This window comes from Cyprinus carpio, chromosome A15, assembly GCF_018340385.1.
Source record: "Cyprinus carpio isolate SPL01 chromosome A15, ASM1834038v1, whole genome shotgun sequence".
NCBI lineage: Eukaryota > Metazoa > Chordata > Actinopteri > Cypriniformes > Cyprinidae > Cyprinus > Cyprinus carpio.
Genome location: NC_056586.1, coordinates 17813375 through 17838490, shown reverse-complemented (window position 1 = coordinate 17838490; position 25116 = coordinate 17813375). Strand labels below are relative to the sequence as shown.

General features: G+C 38.2%; 2 protein-coding genes across 3 annotated transcripts in view; one reads left to right on the top strand and one right to left on the bottom strand.

Annotated features, from left to right (window-relative positions):
* Positions 1-1518: 1518 nt before the first annotated feature.
* LOC109058882 (DNA-directed RNA polymerase I subunit RPA34-like) lies at positions 1519-3857 on the top strand. The gene is made up of 3 exons (XM_019076078.2): positions 1519-1716; positions 1806-1935; positions 2704-3857. The coding sequence occupies exons 1-3, from the start codon at positions 1677-1679 to the stop codon at positions 3383-3385; spliced, it is 852 nt and encodes a 283-aa protein (XP_018931623.1). The 5' UTR covers positions 1519-1676; the 3' UTR covers positions 3386-3857.
* Positions 3858-17723: 13866 nt separating this feature from the next.
* The window catches only part of LOC109088446 (RNA-binding protein Nova-1-like), a 51743-nt gene continuing 44350 nt past the window's right edge, over positions 17724-25116 (bottom strand). For both annotated transcript variants that reach the window (XM_042771292.1, XM_042771293.1), the window contains one exon: positions 17724-22758. In XM_042771292.1, coding sequence (XP_042627226.1) covers positions 21736-22758 — 1023 coding nt within the window. In that variant the 3' untranslated portion in view covers positions 17724-21735. The remainder of the gene's footprint in view (positions 22759-25116) is intronic.

Below are 25116 nucleotides of genomic sequence, written 5' to 3'. Positions count from 1 at the left end.
TAATTAACATGAACTGATTTATATTAAATGAAATAATATATCAGTATATGTACAATTATATATTAGTATAGTGTATATATATTAATAATTACATGTATTATTATTAATGTATAATTGTAGAAATTAAATAAATATCCATAAATACTGGCCTCTCCACACAATCAAAAATGAGAAGCCTCATTATATTTTGTTTACATGCATTTTTGCTCAATATTCCTTTATTTACTTTTCATGCGTGCTCTAAAATTAAACCAGGACAACAAAATCTGATCGGTCCAGCCAAAATACACAGTACAACATCAACTCAATTGACAGATCTACCTCTCAGTCTTGACCCTCAGACTGTATGAACTCTACGACCTGCTCAGTGATCTGCTCTATATATGATAGTGTTGTGAGCATCTTGTTCATTGGATCTAACTGGAGGAGGCTTTGAGTCTTCGTGAGGAGCATCTCCAGTTACAATCTGCATCTAGTGTGCTCTATTGCACTGGGGAGCATTCCCAACGTACTGAACCTGAGATGAACTTGATCAAATAAGAAGGGTACAAGAATGCCAAGCCCATACCTTTCAACAAAATAGACTAATATTTCATTAATAATAATAATAATAATAATAATAATAACGTTTCTAAGACGAAATCACATGCATCTCATATGCCAACTAAAATATGTAATTTAAAATGTAATATTTTAAGTAGCCTAGATCTTTTCTCATTTTCAAAAATAAATGAATAAATAAAATACTAGCCACATATTAAAGTATATTTCTTAATAAATTGTAATTTAGTCGAACATTACTACATGCATTATTCACCTATATTCATTCATTTGGAAAGTTTTAAATACTACGTTAGTTAATTAGTTAGTTAGTTAGTTAATTAGTTTGTTAAAAAAAAAAAACAATCCGCTGCAGGTTTATGTGCCAATTCAGCACAGATACTTCTTCTAAAGACACCAACCTTCAGTTTACAATCATTAATTGAGTAGCCTATTGTGAAAACAAGGAAGATTAAAATACGACTAAAGATGTGCGCTTACATTTTTCACGCAGTTAGTTACTTTACGATACAATCCTCAGTAATTGCATTAAATTAAAGTTGTTCAAATACACGAATATTTCCAGCCCATAGACGATTATTTAAAAATAACTAGATTATCTTAAACGAGTCATGTCCTACGTGATTGTGTGTAATGATTAAATAGCATTATACAAAAACAGCAGGTTAATCATAATAGATATAAAGCAAGAATAAACGAATTAATATTAAAAATAAGTTTAAATCAGTCCGATTATGAGAGTAACTCGAGCAGCGCGTCGATAATGTTACATATTAAAATGAAAGATGACATACATGGTAGGGAATTAGCATAATAAACGGTTTTAAATATTGACGTTTATTGCGAAGTTTAACTAAATTAGTTTAATTGTCTTCACAAAACTTGCGTCTATCCATTGACAGTAATGATAGAAGAGCTTTATAAGTGCGCCCTCTGCTGTTGTATACATGTATTACAGACAAACGCTCCCCAACGACTGCTGGAAGCGCTTCCGGGTCAAAGATGATTCTCTTCTATCCACATGTGATTCACATGTTTGTATTCAGAGTAACATATTGATGACACTGACATCGGGATACATTTATTACAGACTGTTATAGTAAAAGAGCGCCGATATGTCGGACAGTGAAGATGAAGCTTGTGAACGGAAGAGAAGTGGGTGCTAACACTGTTCAGTCTCTTCACTACATAAAGTAAACTCAGATATGCCTAAAAAATAAACTAACATTATTTTCTCCCCCCAGTTTCAAAGTACCAATGTCCGGCTGACTTTGTGCCCATGTCGTATGATTCCTCTGTAAGCGCTTTATGGGACGAAGATGAAGAGAAGGAATTATGGCTCATCAAAGCTCCAGCTCGTTTTGATTCTAAAGGGTACAAAATACTCTGGAAATAGCTTATTGTTTTAAATAACATATTGGATTAATCTACAGCTTTGCTAAAATGATTTCTGTCATAATTTGGAACCAATCCGGAGGAGGTCACACATAACAACAACAATACTAATAATAATAATAAATAATAATCTTTGAGCATATTATTAATATTAATTTAATGCAATAAAAATGCTTATTGTTCAGTACAATTTAATTGAATTTTATGCAATTAGCAAGTGATATTTAATAATACTTAAAATAATAATAGAAAATATAGGAGTTCTGTAAATTCCAGCAGTCTTGTACAATATCACTGTAATAATAATAATATATTTTTTTCATATTTTTATTAATAACATCTATTAGTTGTCCTTTACATTCCTTTAGAACTTTTTGACTTTGGTTTTTTTAATTCATTTTTAAAATATTTCCAAGGTTCACATGGAAAACCTGGTAATATTACTGTTTTGAATATCATAATTGTGCATGTCTTAAAAATCACAGAACACTCTACTGTAAATATGCATTTTTCTAGTCATGCTGTGCTCTGAAATATTGCTTTAGGTAGATATTGTTCTTTGTAAATGCTCCTGTAGAATGAATAAAAGCATGGCAACATTGTAATTTATAATCATGGCTAAATGGTTTGAATGTATTAAATGTACTGCAAGAATTCATTGCTAAAATTATTTATAATGTATTGAGCATTGCATAATTGAAATTGTGGTTTATTAATTTAATAGTCATTGTTTTGTGTCCTGTGCAGCTTTGAAAAGCTCAAAGTTCCCTTATCAGGACTGGAAATGGTCCAGTCTTGTGGCACAGCGCCTCAGATCTACAGCGTCCTCAGTAGCAGGACAGCACCATCAGACCTCCATCTGCTCATTTCCAAAGAGAAGCCTTTTCTCTGTTCCTCTGGCTTCAGTGGTGTCCTCAAGATCTCAGAAAGCTACGGAAACTGCAGTGAGAACCAAGGTCCCGTTCCCATCCCGGCCACTCCAGCTCCGTCAATCCCAGCTGGTCTGAAGCAACGTTTCCAGCCTTTTGGTAGTTCCATTGCAGCTCGCAGGCAAGATGAAGTCACCGTAGTCTCTCCAACCGCTCCCAAGAGAACCAGTCAGGATCCAATTGAGGGCGAGGAGCGGAAAAAGAAGAAAAAGAAAAAGAAAGACAAGAGGCAAGAGGACAGTGACACAGTTTTTATCAAGGAAGAACAGACACAGATTGACTGTGATCAGTTAGAGTTATCTGAGCTTATGGAGGAAGAACCAACGGAGGAAAGGAGGAGGAAGAAGAAAAAGGTGAAGAAAGAGAAGGAAAGACATAATGAAGACATAACTGATGCAAGTTTAATATTCAAAACGGAGCCACTGGATCCTTCTTATTATTACCTTGATACACCAGGAAAAACTAAAAAGAAGAAAAAGAATAGTAGTCGACACGAGTAGACTGTCATTAGAACTTGAAATGTTTTATCAATTTGTCATATTTACAAATGCTTACTGTGATATTTAACTGTCAAATACAATGGAGAAACATTCATAATTACCTTATGCATTGATTTATTCTTCTGTTTTTACTGTCATTCAAGCAACTGCACATCACAGAGATTCTATTTTATGTAATAGACCTTAATCATGAAAGTTTAATTGCGTTTTTGTCATCTGGAAGACTTTTTTTTTCGTTTTTTTTCAAGACACATTTGGTCAGCTGAACAATCGGTATGTTATTAAAGAACCGCACTGTACTTTTGTCCCTCACATGCTTTTTTTTTTTTTTTCATGTTAAAAAATTAAATATGACGCTTCCGTAACTAAGGTCCATACAGGTATTAAATGAAAATTCACATTCACTCACCTTCATGTCGTTCCATACTTGAATGATTTTATTCTGTGGAACAATAAAAATATCTATATTTGGGATGTGACTTTCATTATATTGACAAATACCCTAAGGCGTTTTTTCAAAATATTTTCTCGTGTTCTACAAAAAGAATGACTTTCTCATCAAACAGTGCGTTTCTGCAGTACTCGCAGTTCACCGGTAGGTGGCGTGAGGTCTCCCTCTGCCGGTGAGAACGCTGAAGGGCCGCCGCTTGTTCTGCACTGAGGTATGGTCATGTTTTCTAATGAGCACCGGCACGTTTGCGCCTGCAAATTCGGGTTCTTTTCCCCCTCCCACTGCGCACATGCAGGTAAAGCTCCAATGGGATCACATGAGGAATTTCACACAGGCGCTGCTTACATCTGCGTTGATCAGGTATTTAAAGAACGCTGCACCTGTTAATACTCTCAGTGAGAACTTTTTGTGAATTAAACATGATATATCATCACATTAACTATATATATAGCTATGTGTGTGTGTGCACAGTAAAGAAATCCAATGCGTGTATTATTTTATGTGCACCTGTTTCCAACACCCACACTTTGCATCGTTTGGCATTTATTTTCTGAGTTTGAGTCACAGAGAGACAAGTGATTTGTCACCACCGGTGATTTTATCACAGAGGCGGGGACGGTAATCACGTCCGTGCAACTCGTTTGTCTTGGTTTTTTTTTCTTTCCCATATAAACTCATCAATAATATCTTTTTCCCGTGATATGCCATAGGCGTTATGAGATGCTTGAACATTGCTGGGTGTCTGGTGAAGCAGTTAAATAATTGAATGCAGTCTGAAGTTTGAAAGCAACGTGCCCAGACTGCAAAGCAAGACACGGGGTCCTATGCACCCTAAACTGATGCTGATGGAATGATTTTTTTTTTCGAGCCAATCTCGTTTATGCACACCCTCCCCCTTTTCACTGCAGCAATTCTTGTCTTTCTCCACTGTGGTGATCTCTCTCTCTCTCTCTCTCTCTCTCTCTCTCTCTCTCTCGCTCTCACTCACTCATTCGGTCCCTCACTCTTCAGCGTGCTCCATGCGGCCTGCAGCTTTTTTTGGGGGGGGAGGAGGATGGGGGGGGTGTTACCATAGCAACGCGGACTTGCCAAGGACCACGGATCCGCGCGCGGCGTTAGGATTGGGGCACACATCAATAGGTACCTTCCCCCCAGTTAGAGACAACAGAAGAAGCACCAGTGTCCATCTGAATACACAACAATTTCTTCACATCAAGACGCACTAGTCAATATTTCTACTTGCTAAATCCTATTGAAGTGTTTGTTTGGGATGAATTACTGCACCAAAAACTTGTTTGCATACTAATGCGTTGACATGACTCACTCAAAGCAGTCGATTCCAAAATGTGTCACTGAGCCTCCTCTGCAGCAGCAAGGTATTCAGGGAGCTTTTCAATGCAGTTTTACCATAAGCCTGTCATTTACATTTCTGTATAGATGGTGTCAGAAATATAGGGTTGCTTATTTGTTGTGTGTTTGTTTGTATTAATGAAGCCTGCAGAGAATGCATCTGGATTTGTCTCCTGCATTGGATTAAAAAAATAATAAAACAAGTGTGATTCTACTGTTGCAATGTGCACACCCAAATCAAGTCAGACATATGTTATAAAAGCAGCAGGTCTTTCAGCTGGTTGCCATGACAACCACAATGCCATTTTTCCTCATTGTTTCCTTGCCCACCTCTATGAATGTGTTCATATCATGAGAGCACTCAGTGACTCGGTTTCTGTCACTGACCAAGATGTGCTGCCTGAAATATTTTAGTATTTTTTATACAAATAAATAAATTGATTCATTAATTAAAACAACAGCAATGATCAATCTTTGAAAACAACTTTTGTCTGGGATGATAAAGGCAGTAGTGGAGATCGGCCAAATTGTGCCCTACAAATAAATAATTTATGTTTTGTGTTTACATATATATATATATATATATATATATATATATTACTTTTTTGCTGTTCTCAAGCATCTACTGCTGATGTCCTAATGTGAACATTGTTTTATATATATATATATATATATATATATATATATATATACACTGTATACGTATGTATGTATGCATGTATGTGTGTGTGTGAGTGTGTGTGTGTTTGTTTGTTGCTTAATGTTATATATTTATTATAAATTATACAAATTAATTTAAGACGTATTATTACTTTTTTTGATGTTCTCCATCTGAAGTGTCTATGCTGTTGTATAATATTTTTTTGCAACACATTTGTGTGAAAATTGGGCTATTACTAATATTGCAAGGCTATACTCTGTTTAGTTTAAATAAAAAACAGAAAATGTGTTGAAAATATGCCATTTTCTCTCTCTGCCCAAACGAAAACCCAACAAGCCTTATTTTGTCTGAGGCCAGGGTTCATGGTGGTGACTGCATGACCCGTTAGGGACGGCCGACACTGGCTCTGCCAGACATGCTGTGCTTCCATCTGTCCAAGGGTCACTTACTCCCACCGGTGCCAAACGCACGCTTCCCTCTGCGCAGTTCTGACATCATCTCTGTTTCTGCCTATTTTTTCATGGCTTGTCAAGATAAAAGGAGGAGTGCAGATGGAAACTGGGTCACTAGAGCTTTTTATAACCTCATGGAATTGTTGTTAGGTTTAACCTTCAGGTGCTAGCTGCTGTTGCTAAAACTGTGGAAAAACGGGTAGAAGGTTCTTGGTAAAGCAGGCTAATTGGGAGCGGTGTCGAATTTGTGATTCAAATTAAATTGAGAGGGTTTCCCTTTCCGTGTACAGAATTCTTGCTTAGACACATCTTGTCATTGCTTAGGGAGTGTGATTATTTTTACTTTTTCTGTCATTTGTGTGAGTTTGGATACATAAATATAAATCCGGGCTGCATTTCCCAAAAACATTGCAAGCCTAAGTAGATTGTAGATCACTGTTAGTCTGGATGATCTACTAGGCTTATAATGTTTTTGTGAAAAGCAGCCCGGTGTGGTTGTGTGGATGGCGGCACTGGATGCCAGAATGTTACAGTATTTCAAAATAAAACCTTTTTGCAAAACACTCTAGAATAAAAACTCTTTATTTCCTGTATTTTTCACCTTACCGGCATATTCATAATTTTGGAAAGCAAAAGACCAATTAGAAATAGCATTCGCAAACCCTTTTCACTTCTGCAGTGTGATATATTTCAGAATTAAACAGGATATAAATAGAAACAATTTATCGAAATAGAAACACTTTGTCATTTTTGACTTTAAAAACAGAAGAACCTTACAGTGAACAGTGAAAGTGTGAAGAATATTTTAATAATCTTCATTGAATCATAGATGCCAATACAGGACCTTTATTTTTAGGAGTGTAAGGCTGGAAGTGTACTTTTACATGTACATGCATAAAGCTTATACTGCCACAACTGATTATAAGCATAAGATACTTTTGTTCCGTTTGATCAGAAAGCTGTACTGTCTGTTTGATTTCCACAGTGATACTCTGGCACTAAAATCCATCATAAAACCTACAACACACATACACACCAGATTCAAGGGCGCTCGTCTGCTCAACTCTGCAGCACAAGAGCCTGGCAAATCATTCCTCCTTTCAACTCACCATAAAATGTTCCTTCTATGGTCTTTCAAATAACTGTGGCGAGATGCTTAGAAAGGTCACAAAATGTGTATTTCGTCCCCTTGTGGCTGAGTGAAAGAGATAAGTGGCTACCCTCGGCATTCAAACTGTCTTCAGTGGGTGTTACCCAGTTGACGTCTTCTGGAGGACAGGAGTTGGAGAGGCAGGCTTTAGAGCAGCATGTCACCTCAGTGTCAAAGATATGATAATGTTTATTTAATGCAACTGTTGCAAGTAGGTGTTCCATTTATTTAAATGAGCTTTTAGGAAAATGAGATGCTGGAAGAAATTCAAAGCTGGAGTCTTGGCTAAATACTGTAGGCCTCTTACCAGAGACTTGAGTGTCCACAATGAGAATTTATCATCAGAGGACATATTGTGCTCAGTCAGAAGGCTCTGACCAGTTTCTATGGTGATTATATAAAAGCTTGCTCTGTTTATGATTTGTGCTGTTTACGGTTGCATTTATGGCTTTAGTATAAATCTATATTTTATTTCAGCCTACTGGAAATGGCTATGTTTAGTTGTATATTCTACAAATTACACTAAAATACAATTTCAAACCCAATTTGTTAAATTTTTAATAAACATTAAAGGTAAAGTGTGTAATTTTCACCAGTAACGCAACCAAATGTAATTGAAAAATAATCACTGTTTTCAAAAAGGTAACATTGTTTGCCCTAATGCAGGTTAGGGCAAACAGATAGTCCCACTCCCAAAATCATGCAATTGGTTGATTAAGTGTTACTGTTTCAGTCTGAAGTGCGTTTCCCAAAAGTATTGTTAGCTTTCTATTAGGGATGTAACGATACACCTCAAACCAATTGAAAATCGATAAAAAACATGAGATTAAAATCAGCTGAGATCGAAAGATTTGTTTGCGATCCGCACATCACTAGACGAGACAAAACTAATAAAACCCAATACAAACGAGGCATTTGTTGCATCCAGTGGGGACATAATTACTGATTGTAATGACTTATACTATCTTTTTACGCGTTGCGTATCGCGTTGTGTAAACATAAAACCATGTCTGCATTTGTGATCAGAGAAACAACAATCAAGCCCACTCTACACTGCTCAAAACTCGCGTTTGAATCATCAGTGGCACATTATTTAAATATAAAAAAACGTACTTACAGGCTGTGAGTCAGAAACGCCAGACTGTCCTTGCAAAGTTGGAACTGCCTCACTTTACAGAAACATTTGTGCCACAGAACCATTGTAGGCTAGTCTGCAGGTTCAGGAAACAGTCCTCATGCTCCATAAAATGTGTAACACACATCTGAATATTTGGGTTGAACTGTTCTGAAACAGTGTTGTAAATACAACTTAACCACTGATTTCTAGTTGTGTCCTCTTTTGGAAGACCTAACAAAAGTATTTTCGCTTTCACAACGAAACACACAGCATCTCCACAATATGGCGGCAGCGGCAACAGCGAGAATAAAAGTTACACCTTCTTTCTTTACATGAACATTTGGGCGGTGTTATGCAAATCTTCCCACATCGTGACTTAGACATGTGGGGGCGTGTTACAATGAGCTGTTTTAGGGGGGCGTGGACGAGTCTAAATTTTTATAAAGAATATTGAGAATATTGAGACTTTAGTCTTTGCAACTTTACAGATCTTCTTTATGCAGCAAGAGCTTGTAACACTCCAAAGAGAAAGGAAAAAATGAAATTGCATCATATGACCCATTAAATCCCATTTTGATAAAAAAATAAACAAAAAAGTGAGGGAATCGTATCGTGAATCATATCACATAGTTGAGTGAATCATTACATCTCTTCTAACTATGGTCGTAAGTTCCACTGAACTCTATTGGTAACGACGGAACTTGCGACCATTGTTGCTTTTGGGAAATGCACCCTTGTATGGGTAAAAGTTTGGATAGATAGCATGGACTGCTCTGTTAGCCTCTACTGGCTATGCAGACTGCAGTCAAATGTTTTTTTTTTTCCACTGACTCCTATTGAAAAGCAACAAAGGAAACTAGCAAACCAAGTAAACCAGCAAATATAGATATTTTATATATATTTGCTGGTTTACGTGGTTGTTTCTGCATATTAAATTGGAATTCACTGCCTTTCAAAGTAGCTGTTTTCTCACTGACTATACATAATTGTAAAAAAAAAATGATATAATACTTTCTATTTTATTGATACAATTGTATAGAAATAGATGTATTTGTATGTATTTTATATAAAATTGTCTATCTATCTATCTATCTATCTATCTATCTATCTATCGCTAATATCATGCATTATGAATTTTATCTTATATTTTACCCTTTTTTGCTCATTTACTTGTTGTCTCTGCACATTAGGCTGCAATAGAAAAAAGTGACACTTCACCTTATTAATAGTAGTTATTTTGTTTGGTTATGCACTTTGATATTTATTTCAGTTTACAGTTTTCTGTCTAGTAGCTACGTTTCAGCAAGTCTTTTATCACAAAGACCCTCCTCCTGAGACATGTAGATTTTTCATTGTGTGCCTGGTGTCTCGCAACGTCAACCTACACAGAAAGTGTGGAGAAATTTATACAAGAACCAAGACGTTTCTTATTTTATCTCGTGTCTTGGGAGCATAAATTGTTGTCTTCATTGTGCTCCAGTCATATTTGTGGCATGCAGTGACCCAATTAAGCTCCTCAGAGGTGCGAAGTTGCACAGACAGACTCTAAGTTGTGCATTTATATCCCTCATTAGCCCAGCAGAGTTCATCAGCGCTAAAGTACATCACCTATGAAAGACTTTTGAGATAGACTTCCATGTAGAGCACCAAAGCTAATTACAGATAAAAGTAAGACTTCACGGATAATTAGAAAAAAATACACACTTGAAAGATAAGGAAAGTGTGACCTATATAAGGTTGCTTTGTAAGTTCACTGCTGTAATTTGTCATAAGAATGGCTTAGGCCTCAGCAATACTGTAAAAAACATATTTATTAAAGCATATGCTCATGAACAAAAAGAAAAGAAACAACTGCAGAAATGCAGAACATATCATATGTACCATAAAATTGATAAAAACAAATCACTGTACACGCTACAGTGCTTTAAAATCACAGCTTTGCATTGCAATTTTCTTAATTTATTTCTTTTTCTTATGTACATATACTCATAAAACACTTATGTTAAAAGTTATTCTTTATATTATGAACAAAAACTCTAGGATAATTTATCAGCTTCATTTGTTAGAAATATTACAACAGAAAGAAACAATAAAACCATATAAAATTATTACAATCATTTTCAATGGTTTTTGTGTTGACCGATGAAACCAGTTTGAATTGAGTGAAATGGAACTGGGTGGATATTTTGGTCTGTCAAAAACAAACACAGGCGTTCCCACTTAAGGAAATGTTAAACTCTTTAAATAAAGAAAAAGGGGAGCAAAATTAAATTAGAATATAGAGTTTAAATCTGGTCTTTTATGAATGAAGGATGAAGTCTTCTTGGAAGCCTGCAGTTTTCTTTCACAGTAAAGAGAAAGCATTTTCTTGCTACAGCGTAGTAGTTGCTTTTTAAATTGCACTTTTTAAACACAATCAAGTAACTGAGAAAAAATTTATTATTAATGTACATTAATTAGAATGATTTATCAATAGTTTTTGTCACTTTTATACTACTTTTGTCAAAATACAGTGAATGCATGTTGCAACATTCAAACAAATATATCAAAGCCATAAAAAGGTAGCTTATAAACTTTTGAACATTATTGCTGATCAAAGGACATATTCTTATGGACCACCAACTGATTTGGTTTTGTCTTAGCAACAGTTTATGGTCAGATTTGTATGTTGAAGACTAGCATTAGTCACTGATTATACAATATGGGCGTATATATTGTATATTCAGTTGATATATTCACATGTACACAAAGTAATCTGGGGGGAAATGAGGACAAAGGGATTTTCTACTGCGACTCAATTGCTGACTTCCATTTTATAGCCTTCCTGTGGGCCAGATTTCACCTCGCTTTGACGTGACAGCTACTCTCTATATCAGCACAAGCCTTCATGTATCCAAGACGCACCAGCTTTAAATCGATTAGACTGCGCAGCACTGACTGATTCTGTATCCTAGCTGTTTTTAAAGAGTCAGCCCTATTAAAAGTACAGATTTCATGCTGAATTCATGCTGTTCACTTCAGCACTGTTCGTTTATAACCGCGGCTCATGCATTCCTGAGGCCTGTTTGCAGCCAGAAAGCTGTTGCTCAAACCGCAAATCAAAATGATTTACTTTTACACATTTGTAGTGACAGATGTGCTGGCATTTTTTTTCAGGCTTCAACTTTTTTTTTCTGCACATAATTGCAATTTATAACAATGCATCTGTAGAAAGGAAGTACTTTAGTAATTTTACATACAAATCTATAAACCAATGTTCAGTGGCCCCAAAAAGTGTAAGCCCAGTTAAAATGAATGAAAAATGTCAAATAAAAATAAAGCTAAACATTTCACAATGTAATATATATATATATATATATATACATACATAAAACTAATATAATACAGTCATGTTTATACAATTTTATAATTGTTTATAACTAATGTAAAATATATATATATAAATAACTAATGTAATGCAATTCATACATTTTAAATGTCTAAATACTTTTTAGGGCCACTGTAACTAATCTGACTTAAAAATGAGCAACAAATAGCACAAATTCACATACAGTATTCAAGGTAAATGCAAAGACAGTCTGTCTTAATAAAAACAGCTGAGAGTGGCCAACGCGATCTCAGGACTCTGTACTGCGCATTCTCCCTTGAAAAGTGCTGGACTGGAGATCTTTGCACATGTTCCACAGGTCTGCTTTCCAACTCTAGGGATTTATGAGGGCTGAGAGCATATTCTTGTCTGCTTCTTGCTCTCTCTTTTACTCCTTTTATGCCCCCTCCAAGGAGAGGAGGTTAGGCTTGCTTTCTGGAACAGCTGGGCTGAAACGAGGAAAAGCCGGTTGGGTTTGAGGTGAGGGGAAGCAACCGAGCTGGAGCGTGGGGAAAATCAGTCATGGCCTAGGGCTGGTAAAGGTGCACAATTAGCGAGATTGGATACATTTGAAATGATGGAGCTTCGGCTACACCAGCTCACCATTCCCAGTGGAGACAGAGAGGGGGAGTGATGATCCCACTTGAAAGACCTAATTATTCATCATGACAGTTTCCATGTTTAAAAAGGAGCTCAGAGCTTTGGGCCGAGATATGGATGCAGATATAGATATCACAAGATTGTGCCTCGATTGTGAAATCACTACTAATGCATGGCGGAAACATTCCTACATTTGATTTTTTCTTAGAGATATCTAGAAGCTACCTTTCACCTCAACGTTCACCAAATTATTGCAAAACATTCTATTAGAATTGAATGCTGTGTTTAAAAGACTGAATTAAATTGAGCCATTTTGTCTGAACACTGGAGATACTTCTTTAGTTTATGGTTGGTTTGGTGAGACAGGTTTTAAATCATGCAGTGAATGTTAATTTCCCAGGGGTCTCCACCACAGATCAATGTGCTGGAAGCCAACATGAAGACCGGTCAACCTCTCTGACCGATGGCTATATTGGGATTTCCATTGAGCTTTAGCTGGTGTTGGCTTTGGAGACATGTTGGGAAGGTGAAGGTGGTTTTTGCAGGTTGGATGAATTAGTGCACAGAATAAGTGGGTAAATGACAATGAAAAAGAGACTTTATCATGTTTTTGAGATCATCTTGAACTGACTTCTTCCTGAAACCACATGCATTAAGAGCAAAAACGACCAGTGGCAATGTGAAATTACAGTACATTGTGTTACATCACATGCGCTGCATTTGCTTATCAGTCACACTCAAGACAACCATACTAATATTATTTTTTCAGGCTTATTTCACTGATGCACTATGCATTTGTTTTTCTTACTAGCTTTATTTAAACAATTAAACTCTAATATGTAGATGCCAGTTCCATTAAAACATCCATGTAATGGATTTCATTTCATATATTAAATAAAGATAAATCATTAAATATAAAAACAAAATTGATTCTTATCCCCCCCTCATGTAACTTACCTCATGACTGAGCTTTACAGTCGGTGTTGTAAGTGGCCCTTCAAACTCTACCCACGTGTCCCTGATACTTCCAGTACATCCTTTATTTTCACTGTCACCATATACAAATATGAACAAATTCCATACAGTGACGCAATCACGTTTTTTTTTTTTTCTTCGTTCTTTCTCTTTTTTTGGACCTTTCTGCAAGATATGTGAGATGAACACTGACATCAATGTAATTTATTATTAGCAACTAAATGTAGCTCTGACTTTACACTATACCAGTCATTCTGACAAGTCATTGCAAAAAAGAGGAACATGCAATGTTTCCAAAATGACTCAGTTAACACATAACTCCATGTCACATAGAAATGATCATTTAAAATGAAGTCACTTGGAAATGACGTAATTTTTAAAGAATTGTCTTTGAACTCCTACACATTCTTTCAACAGCATTGGTCTCGTTAAGTTGTAAACATTACAGCATTTTGCTTGCTCCTATAATTGGGTGCATATCATTCTGTTGATGTTTTTTTTTTTTTTTTTATTTATTTATTTTTTAAAGAAGAAGAAGACTTGATAAGCAATCATACATGTTAAATTGTCTTTGGGCTCCTTAAATAACTTGAGGGAGAGCTGGGTTGCGGTTCTGTGAGTTCACAGAGTAAGGTAGATTACGTAAACACCCTGAGAGTCACTTGTCTGTTTTTTTTTTTTTTTTTTACAATTTCCTAATTTGGGCCTGGTAAGGGATGGTGGCGGATCATGAGCGGAGGGTGGGTTGACTGGCAACCGTCTCCTCTGCAGGCATGAGAACAGAGTTAATGTGGGTCTGGTCGAGTAGTATGTTATCGATGGAGAACATCACATGGCGTGGGAGGTGCGTGGCGAGGGAATGGCTCGTAAGGGGGGGGAGGGTACAGGCAGTGGTGGAAAGTGGTTTGCAAACGGAGGAGGGGGAGTTATGGACGATCAAAATCAACTAGGCTTACATGATGGGATTCAGCTATAACATCAGCAGGTTCCATTGGTAAATGGAAACCCAACAGATTTTAGCTATAGGTGGACAAAAGACATAACACCCACCCGGCCAAGCCTTTCACAAGCAGTCGCATTCGTTCATTCACTCATTTGCATCTCTCACGCAGCATGGCCCCCCCCCCAAGACCGAGCACATGGTTTCAGGCACGAACTTGCAATGTGTTATTTGATGAAACTGAGTGTAGTGGGAGGTGAAGAATAAGACAACAGAAGACAGGTGATGGTAAAATGAACATTTATAATGACTGCTGTTGCTGTCGGAAAATAATAACCCTTGAATAAAAAAGAAAAAGGGTAAAAGAAAAAGGAACGACTTAATAGATATTAGCACTAAATTGCTGACTTCACTGGTAATCCACAAGTCAAGAAACACAACTCACTATTTTTTTGTACAAACACAATGCTACAGTTACATTAAATATTTAATACTTTTTTAAGTCAGTTAATGGATGATGTTAAAAGAAACCACTAAAATACTAAAAACAAAACAGTAATTCATTTTTCCAGTCATTCCCTTTTGTCTAGTTTCTTGATGCCATTTATTAATAGTGTATAGTAGTTTGAAAATAAATAAGCTCATGAAGGGTTATCAGAAAACAAAGCTGGCAGCATAGAAACATTAGATGTGGAGCTCAAGCATGGTTGAGACGCATGAAAATGATCGTTCGGCATTACAGAGAAACAATTTTGTTTCGTGAACAGATGCTGCAATGGTCAAGACACCTAATCGACACGTATCACAATTTACACTCGACATGTCTGATATGTACAATGAGATTAGCAACTACCATCAGTTCAAGTATGAAACCTGCACTAATCTTAGTCTACCTTAGCCGGTTAGTAGTGATTATGCATTATTTGGAGGGGCCAGATCCAGATTTTGACCACCTGACGGTCTCAGTACTGCACATGTGGCTCTATAACCATGTCCAATTGTTGATCAAGTACCAAATCGTTCTTTCTTGGAGCTGCTTTAGTTTAGTTTAATTCAACTTTCTATCGGCGGCTCATAAGAGCACTCCACAAAAGCGATTTTATGCTGCCAGCCCCATTACGTTGAACACGTTTCTGGTTACAGTTCAACCAAATCTGACAGATATTTACAATGAGAGAAAATAATGAAATTGTGAAGGAAACAGTTTGGATCTTATTGATTTTTTTTTTTTCTTTTGTGTGTGTCGCTTTTATTATTATTATTTTTCGTCCCCAATGATGACTTAAAAAAAGCAAATAAATCCAATCATCTCAACTAGAATTGCACAGTCTCAAAAAGGTTTGGAGATGGAATGGAGATTTTAAGTCCAAACAGTTGATGAACATATAAGGGGAGGAAAAGGTCAATAAAGTTCATGAGGGGTGAGTTCAAAGTTCAGAAGACAGAAGATGGCTGCACGGCTGATGTTTACACACTCCTCAGCTTTTTTTTTAGCATGTTTTTATGCTAAAGGAACAAAAAGAAACCTGCCATTAAAATGGATTTTTTTTTCTTTGCTTGCGCGTAATGTTATCCATTGAGAAAATCAAATGGAGAGACTTGGGGGTGAGGAGAGTGACAGTGCCCCCAACATTATGGCACACAATCAGTGATGTCCTGGAGGTTGAAGAGATGACAGAATTAGGAAAAGCAGTTTATGAGAGGCAGCCAGCCGTGTTTTTACCGTGTTAATCCAGGTCTTGCTTTTACTGCTCGCTTTTTGGGTAATGTTGAGGCGTCATGACTGACATCATGTTATGGAGAAACATGCTGGCTTCATGGGTGCGTCCAATGGATGTCCAACATACAAGAGAACTCAAAAAGTTTGGAATGGTACTGTTTTTGTTTGGCACTCAGGAGAAAGTCTGGGAGGGTGTGAGGGGGAGGTCGGCAGAAGAGTGGGGAGTGGTTGGAAAAAAGGGGAGCAGTGAAAGTGCAAAAGGGAGAAAAAGGGAGAGTAAACAGGATACATATGAATGACATTTTTGTTATACTTGGTCTAGGTTAGAGAGTGTCGTACAAATAAAAACAGGAAAATAAAAAAGAGAACAGAACAGTGATATGACAAATGTATTCTAACATTGCTGGTGCTATAATGGGTACGAGCTCAAGAGTGACCCCGGGTTGTCGTCTTCTGATGGCGTGGGGGAGCCGGGGGTGGGGTTAAACTGGGGGCGTGTGGGGTTTGGGAAGAGCGATGAGCTCTAGCTGTGCGCCCACATAAAAGCAATGACCCTCTTGACATCAGCTAAACCATAAGTTTGCATTCATCTCAACTTGACCGTGTGAGAAACTACTAGACGCGTGCACAAAAACACAACTGCGCCATCTCTTCTACGCACAAAAAAAACATAGCAACCATGACTAAGCACAGTGCAATTTTGATAATGAAGTCTCAGCATGGCCTTAAAAGAGAGAGAGAGGAAAAAAACAACAACATGCCCTTTTTGGCACTTCTTATCATTGATAGTAATAATAAAAAACACTGTCAAAATAACATTTCAATTTCTGTAAAAACTATTCTGCCATTTTTGGTCAGCTTCGAACATCTGGCCAATCCTTTCTCATGCAAACAGTAGTGCCGCATCATTGCATTATGACGTCATCAGGAAGTCCCGCCCCTTTCCTTTATTCATGGAGGTCTGAGGTAAAGGATTCAAGCAGTTTAGCGGTGTCACTGCGTTTGCTGTCATTCGGAAAACAGGGCTGTTTTTATCTGGGGTGGCGTGAAGCGTAAGAGAAGTATAAAGTGCATATTATCGCGAGAATGGGTCAAGCTTAATGTGCAGTGATGGCAGAACAAGCTAAAGAACAGAAGCCTAATGATGTTAGTACTGACACAGCAAACAAAAGCCCTGAAATCATGATCGAAAGAGTGATATGCAAACTTATGTAGTGGTGAATACATTCACGGCCATGTTAATGTCGCTAAAGAAACCCTCCATTCCCAACTTTTCCCATTGTTTTTCTTATAAATAATCACAAAACATTGATAAGTCTATACAAAATGAGTGCTATAGTTATGACGCTGAATGTGACCATGACTATGAATGGTTTTGGTTTCTGTGGCCTAGTTTTCATGGACAACAAAAACTCCAGCTTGGTCTTAGCAAAGCTGTAAAAATAAAAAGGTAAAAATGTGAAAAAGCTAATTTAATAGCTCAAACTGTTGTTGCCATGCAAAGTTTTGTCCTCAAAATGAATGCACATTGCCTAATTGTTTTTAATTGTTTTTTTTTTTGTGTGTTATCTTTTTTTTTTTTAATCCACGCTTCACTTGGTATCATGCAATATCGACGTGCAAAAAAGATAACATCTATCTTCACAAAATACATTTTCAGAACTATAAAAGGCTGACTTAAGAATGCTGATAACTTATAAAACCTGAACCATGCTAAGCTAACTCGGCAGTCTTTTAGCCCCAGGGAAGTGTGTTAATGGCCACATGGCACCCTGCTTTTGTTTGGCCTACGAGATGAATCCCACCCTTCTTTTTTTACAAGGACTAGTTAGTTTAAGGGGGCAGAAAACTCTCAACCTTATAGTGCTAATGTCTATTTTTTGCTTATCTAGTCACTTTACCCCCGCTAGTTATATCTTAACTGTGGCTTGTTTGGCACTTTTCACATTTTTTTTCTTTTTTTAAATTACAAAAGTATGCTCTTAACTAATGGTGTTTAAATCACATTTAATCCGTAAAGATCTATTTTGGCACAGGTTTATTTAATCCATTGATATAGCAATTATTTCATTATCAATGTAGCATTTAGTTACACCTCTTACAGCTACCACATCCTGCTAAATGACTGACCAGATATGTTTTTTAATCTTAAATTTTAGTACATCACTTATTCAATAGCAGCATCTTCACAACTTAAAAAACAGTATATGCAAATCTACTCAACATCTAGGTAAATCCAAAGCTCCTACACAGACAGAATAAAAGGACAAGACAGGACGACATGCTACTACGTATATTGCTTTCAGTACTCATCACATTTGATCTATTTTCCCAGTTACTAAAAAAAAAACCGAGACCCCCCCACCTCCCTCCCCCTCCCATATGTACTTTTAGTACTGAATACAAAAACAACAAAACAGAAAGCTGCTCCTTGACACTATGTTGGCACCTTTTTATAGTTTTCACATTGAATTCTCACAGTAATATCTTGTTAATATCTTGTTTTTTTATGTGTCTTAGATCAAACGGCAATTAAACCATTTATTATTTTTATTTATTTTTTTTTACAAAAAAATGATCTGGGGTATCTGATCTGGGGTAAGTGTCTGATGAAGTACTGCATCATGGGTAAAACCAAACACATAGATGCACTCTAAAATGCGGAGGCGTTTTTGGCGTGATTGCCATCACTTCCTCGTTTTCATCTTCAAATCTGAACTATTACGTCCTACTGTTTGAAAATTGCACCAAAAAAAAAAAACCTTGGAACTCTCTTATAGTAGAGTACCTCGAGTCATTGCTTTTTCAGTTGCTTGTTAGATCTCCTCACCTTGGGCACAACTGCTAGACACATTCATATCTATCCAAACCTATCACCTTTACACGCATATACACACACATACACACCATACAAACACATGGATGGCTTGTAATAAGTCCCTTTTTGAAGGTGTGATGTGTGCGATCATGATCTACTGCAAGCTTCTAGTTCTACTCTGTAGGCGCATCTTCCCTTTTGCACCATCATTGTTTCGTGAAAGGGCAAGCAGACATGCACTGTTACACCAGACATCGCCACCCATGGAGAGATGTGAGAGAAAAGGGGGTCTCTGGGTTGATGTGTCAGAATGGGGGTGCACAAAGGTAAAAAAGGGTGTTGAGGTGAGGGGAGGTGATGGTTTTTAGATGAGAATAAAGAAGCCTCCTTACCAATCGGTTCAGATTTACTCTCCCTTGTGCTCCAATAGCAAAGGAGAGGAAAGAATCATAATTTAGTCTTTGGGAGAGAGAGCACAAACTCTGTCTTTTTCTGTTGGGCTAATTATTCTTTAGGAAGTGCTCTCTGTGCTAAAGTTTTGTGGTTTCTGTAATAAAGAGCAGTTTGGTATTTTTCAGCTCATTCCAGCCGGTAAAGAATCAATAACAGTTGTTTAGACACATAATAGTTTTGGAGGACACCTAAAGTTTAAGCGTACAGAATATACCATCCTCTGCCCCTTCACGATAAATATACACGGTCAGCTGGCGGTTAGTTAGTGCACACTTGGAAAGTTAAGGTTGGATACTGCAACATGATGCCAAAAAAAGAAAACTGGTCCGAAGAGTCTGACCTCAACCTAACAAACCATCCAGGCTTCCTTTCCACCCTACGGTAAGCGATACCTTGACTCCATGGAGGTTGTTATAAATATGAGACGTTCCACACGAGTACATTCCATCATGGTGATGCTTCGATGTGATAACGATATAGAAACCCTGACTTTTTTTGGCCTTCCATCACGGCCTCCACACTTCACAGTGCATTAAGACAAAATTCAGTGTACTCAGATTCAAAACAAAAAGGAAATAGGACCTTATTAGCAGCACATACGTCGCACATGGTAGTTCGGATCTGCACAGGAAGATCTTCACATGGGTAGCCCATTCTAGAATTAGATGTACTGGTGACTCAGGATGTATAGTCACAATAGAACACACAACCTGGGATTTCCAGATAGGACCATGTTACTAAGCAGCCTGTGCAGATCAGAATTTGTTCTTAGTCTTTCAGTAGTATGTGTTCATGAAACGCCTCAGAGCTCTGAGGGCCAATTTCTGATTTGATATGGAATATCTATGCAAATTTTCCAGCAGATTTGCGCAGATACTCGACTGCAGCGGCTCAAAGTGCACAATCTCTCGTGCTGCAGAGGGGCAGCATAGAGTAAAGACGGGGATATGTTTTGGGACGTTACAGAAAGGGATTGGCTTTCATATAAAGTCATATTCTGATACACTCCCTTGGACTTGTGCAAAGACCTACATTCTCATTCAGTAGATATGTGAATAAATTGTCTAGTCCCACTGTGATTTCAAGTCTGTGTATGTTTAGTTGCATTTTCAGCATTTAAGTCTGGTAATAGTTTGCTGAGGGTGCGTGTTTTTTGTACAGTACATCTGCCCCTATTCTCTCTGTTGGTGCCGACGGTGCAGTTATCACTGGACGTTAAATAAGACATATATTACATGGACACACGATTCAATCTACTTAAATAAAAAACTAAATCCAAAATATTGTCTTTACATTCATGTCAACCTGAATTCACAGATTAAGAAAAACAAAAGAAAAAACTTCAGTCCTTATGGGTGAAATCATATTAATAAATAACGTTGATGGTGATGATAATTTGTAATAATAATAATAATAATAGTAGTAGTAGTAATAATAATAATGATAATAGTATTTGTATAAACACCAGACCTTGAATCCCATAGACAAATGCCACAATTTCTAGGAGCTCTGGTACGAAAGATTCAGGTGCGTTTTGCGTCCTGGCCTATGTCCGCAAACATTATCTACAAGCTTCCCTTATGCTAACAACATCTGTAGTGGCATGCACCTGGTCCAACTGGAACCCCAGGTAAATGTCTAGTGGTGCTGAGAGACCCTGCAGCAGCCTCACATCCCCTGCCCTATCCTGCCCAGTGCGGGGCAGGGTCAGGCCGGCTGGGATTGGGAGGGCTGGGGCGAGGGGGGCTGGGGTGGGGTATGGGGTGTCACAGACTGGGGGAGATATATAATCAGTCTTAGGCCCTCTTAAAGAGAAGGCATGGGCGAAAGGTTGGGAGTTAAACTAAGGACAAAAAAATTAAAGAAGAAAAATCTGTCAGCTAGGAGGGGATGGGGGTGGGGAAAGGGCTGATTCCTGGGATTGCTCCACCCCATTGTCCCCCATCCTACCACCTTGCCCACCTGCTTTGAACTGCAGCGTGGCAGCATGCCAGGTTGAAATGCCATTCACTGCTGTCCAGAAAATGCACAAAAAAACTAAAACAAAAGAAAAACAAAACAAAATCAACCAATAAAAATCCAGAACATAAGGATTAAACCCATATTTACATTTTACACATTTTTCTTTTTTAAATTTTCCACTTTGAGAGGAATTTTTTCCATCTATTTTTTTTAATACTGAGATTTTTCCCGCAAAGAATGTGGCTGATTTTCGTTGATATTCACGCCCTCCATCTTTCTCTGTATCTTCCCCATCCCCCACTCTTTTTCTCTCCTTTTTTCATACTCCCTGTTTTTAGCCCACCTTCTGCGGATTGGTGGCCCTCACACCCTGCTCGTATGTGATTCGCTGGCTGATAAGATATTGGGCTGCCTGTGTGGCGGCTGGCGATCCGGTAATGGTAACTTTACGGTTTCTGGTACCAGGAACAAACTCTCCCTTTTTAGAGATCTGGATGCGGGCTCCCGTCAGTTCTTGGTACTCCACAAGCGTTTTGCCTCCTTTCCCCAAAATGGCGCCAACCAAGTTCTCCGGCACTGCAATCTCCACCACATCTTTGGCCCCTTCGGTCAGCTTCTCGGTGGCCAGTAGTGAACTCGCCATCAGTGGGGAAGCAGCGCTCAGGTAGCCATTGGTGGCTCCGGTGGCAGCAGCGAGTGAGCCTAGCGTGAAGCCTCCCAGGCTGGTCGCGTGGTGGCCGGAGCTGGTGGTTGCGTCGTTGGCGTAGGAGGCTAGCAGGTTGGCGGCCGCAGCTGCGGCGGGGTTAGCGCTTGCGGCCACAGCAGCGAGGACTCCTGAGGCAGCCGCAGGGTTGAGCCCTAGGCCCAGGGAGTTGGTATTGTATCCGTAGCTGGCCAACGTGTTCAGTGCAGATGTGATAGCCAGCAGGTCGTTCCCTGAGAAGCTGGACATGGTGGTGGGGAAGGCGCCCACTCCCGCCAGACTGGCCTGCCCCAGGAGACTGGAGGCCGTGGCCGCCGCCGCCGCGGCAGCAGCCGGCATTACCTCTGCCGAGTTGGCGTATGGGGAACCGGTGGGATTGGAGTTGGCCACAGGGCCAGAGATGTTGGAGTAACTGATGTTCAGACAGCTGCTGCTCTGCGGGTCCTCCTGGATCTTCTGCACAATGATCTCCACGGCCTTGCGGTTCTGCTCAGGCTCCCCGCTGATGGTGACGACGCGTTCCTGCAGGTTGATGCCTTCGGGTTTCTGTGAGAGCTGGACCCAGGCACCAGACTGCTCCATGACGGCCTTCACTGTGGCTCCACCCTTGCCGATGATCAGCCCTGCCGTGCTGTTGGGCACTATCAGCTTGGCCTAAAGTGAAGATAAGCAGAGAGGCCAGTGTCAGTTAATGAGTCACTCTAGTGAAACCAGCAGTCTTGTGCTAGTTTAGCATGCACCATTTCTCTTTGGGTTTTAAAAGTAAGAAGTATGGTTTTTATCCACTGGGAGCCCATTAGTAGTAGCACAATCAATGTCTTTGAACATAACTATTTTTGCATCAACTGTACCCATATGTACTGAAAACCAAAGCATTGCTTTTAGACTTTACAGTTAATACTTTGCTTCTAGTTGCCATTGCCAAAAATTAAAGAATACAAAATGCACATTCTGTATCATTGAACCACAAATCAAGTTACATCTAACAAATTAGTTTAATCTGGTAATTTAGCAGAACAGCAATTTAGTGTTCTCAGAGAATAAGTTTTAGACTATGTCTGCGAATAACAGTTTCCTCATTGATAGAGGGGAAAAAAAGTGTAAACAGTAGTTCCCATGGTTTCTTCCCTAACTTAGAAAGATTTGCTCCTCTGATCAAGCAGTGACTCATGCTGGTACTTTTTTTTTAACCAAAGCCTCACACAGAACATACTGATCTTGTTAAAATGTTGCCGTAAGCACTGTTCCTAAATGTGTTCATTAAATTATCTGGGATTTCTTTCCTATTTGAATTTATTTCTATGTCGACAATTTACATAGTATGATGTGATTTTTTCAGATTGTGTCACATTAGGCTGACTGTAAAATATGATATTAAAATACAACAAATGTATTTAAAAAGTTTATCTCAGTGTTGGTATTGTTAAATAAATAAAACCATTAAAAACATTTTCACTAATTTATCTTAAATAAAATATACATCTTAGATAAACTTAAATGAAAATGAGAAATCTTGCCTTACTTAAACATGTTGGAGTACTAAAATTACAAAAAAAAAAATTAAAAAACAACAAAACTATTAATAATGACAAAAATACATTTATACAAAAATATAAATTTATCAGAGATATAAAACACAACCAAGAAGAATATAAAAATATATAAGAGATAGGAAACAGAAAACAAAAAATCTGATTACAATTAAATTATTATAAAAATTATTATTATCGCAAAAGAGGAAAACTGCGGCACTGATGAACCCAGAAAATGGTGTATTATAAGATAAATATAAAGATGCTTGTGTGTTTTGTTCTTGTACTTCCTGAGCTGTGAATCACTAGGTAAAAAGAGGCTCCTCCTGAAAAGCATCGACTCCCAGGGGTCAGTGTTTCCATGGAAACTCAACTCCAGCATTCAAGGGGGACTGAAAGGGAGTCGGAATGATGCATAGCAACCAACCAACCAACCACCCTCCCACCCCCCACCTTATATGCTCGCAACCATTCACTTAAAACCACCAGCTACTTGTGCCATAATACTGCATGTGCTCACATATACACAAAAACTAACAATACTCAGTCGTATGTAAGAAAACATTACACACATTTTGAATTTCGTCCGTGTAACTTGACATTTTCACTCATTAATTGAACCGACAAATTAGCACTTGATCTCTTTGATCATTGCCGGATACATCTACGCACCGTAGCATTGTGAGAAAACAAAATATGCGGTGTGATGTTCGCTTTGACAGTTAATTACTCTGTTTAATGAAAAGCTTTGACAATGCTGGATTCAGAATATTTGCACTGTCAAAATGACAGATAGAGAGATGAAAATGGTAAAAAGGGGAGACGAGAGGAGCGGGTAGATGTGAGTGAAGAAGGATGTGTGTGTCTGTGGGGGCGTGTGTTTGCATGTGTGTGTGTATATGAACAAAGCGAAGGAGAGACTAGAGAAAAGGAGAGAGAGTGTGAGAGGCTGGGGAGGGGGAGGTGATCGGCTCAGCCTTTACGTTTGTTTCTTTTGTGAGCTGTTTCGTTCTTTTCACTCTTTGCCTCAAGGTCTGCTGAAGCTCGCTGCCCACAGACATGTCTTTACAGAGGCTGTTTAGCCTTGCCACTGTAGCTCGAGCTCTCATTATTCTCAGCCGAATTAGCATAGAAATGAAAAACTGCCAACAGGAAATTTCATGGACTCCTACATTCACCTTTTATCTTGCTAGAATAAACAGAACCTTGTTTGAGGAACGTTTTGAGCAAAATAATTGTATTCACGATTACCATTTAATGTAATGGAAAGCAGATTGTTTTTGGCACCAGAGACATACTGTGATTGATCAGTACATATACATTGCAATCCAAAGGTCTGAGACCTCCAGTGAAAATGCGTCTGTTTTGCTAAATGATATATTAGCAGATTAGACTTGTGACCTTTTGTTCAAAGGAGTTTTTAAATTGATTCACAAATTTTCAGGCTTAAACTGAATCAGATTTTAATGTGCACTCATAT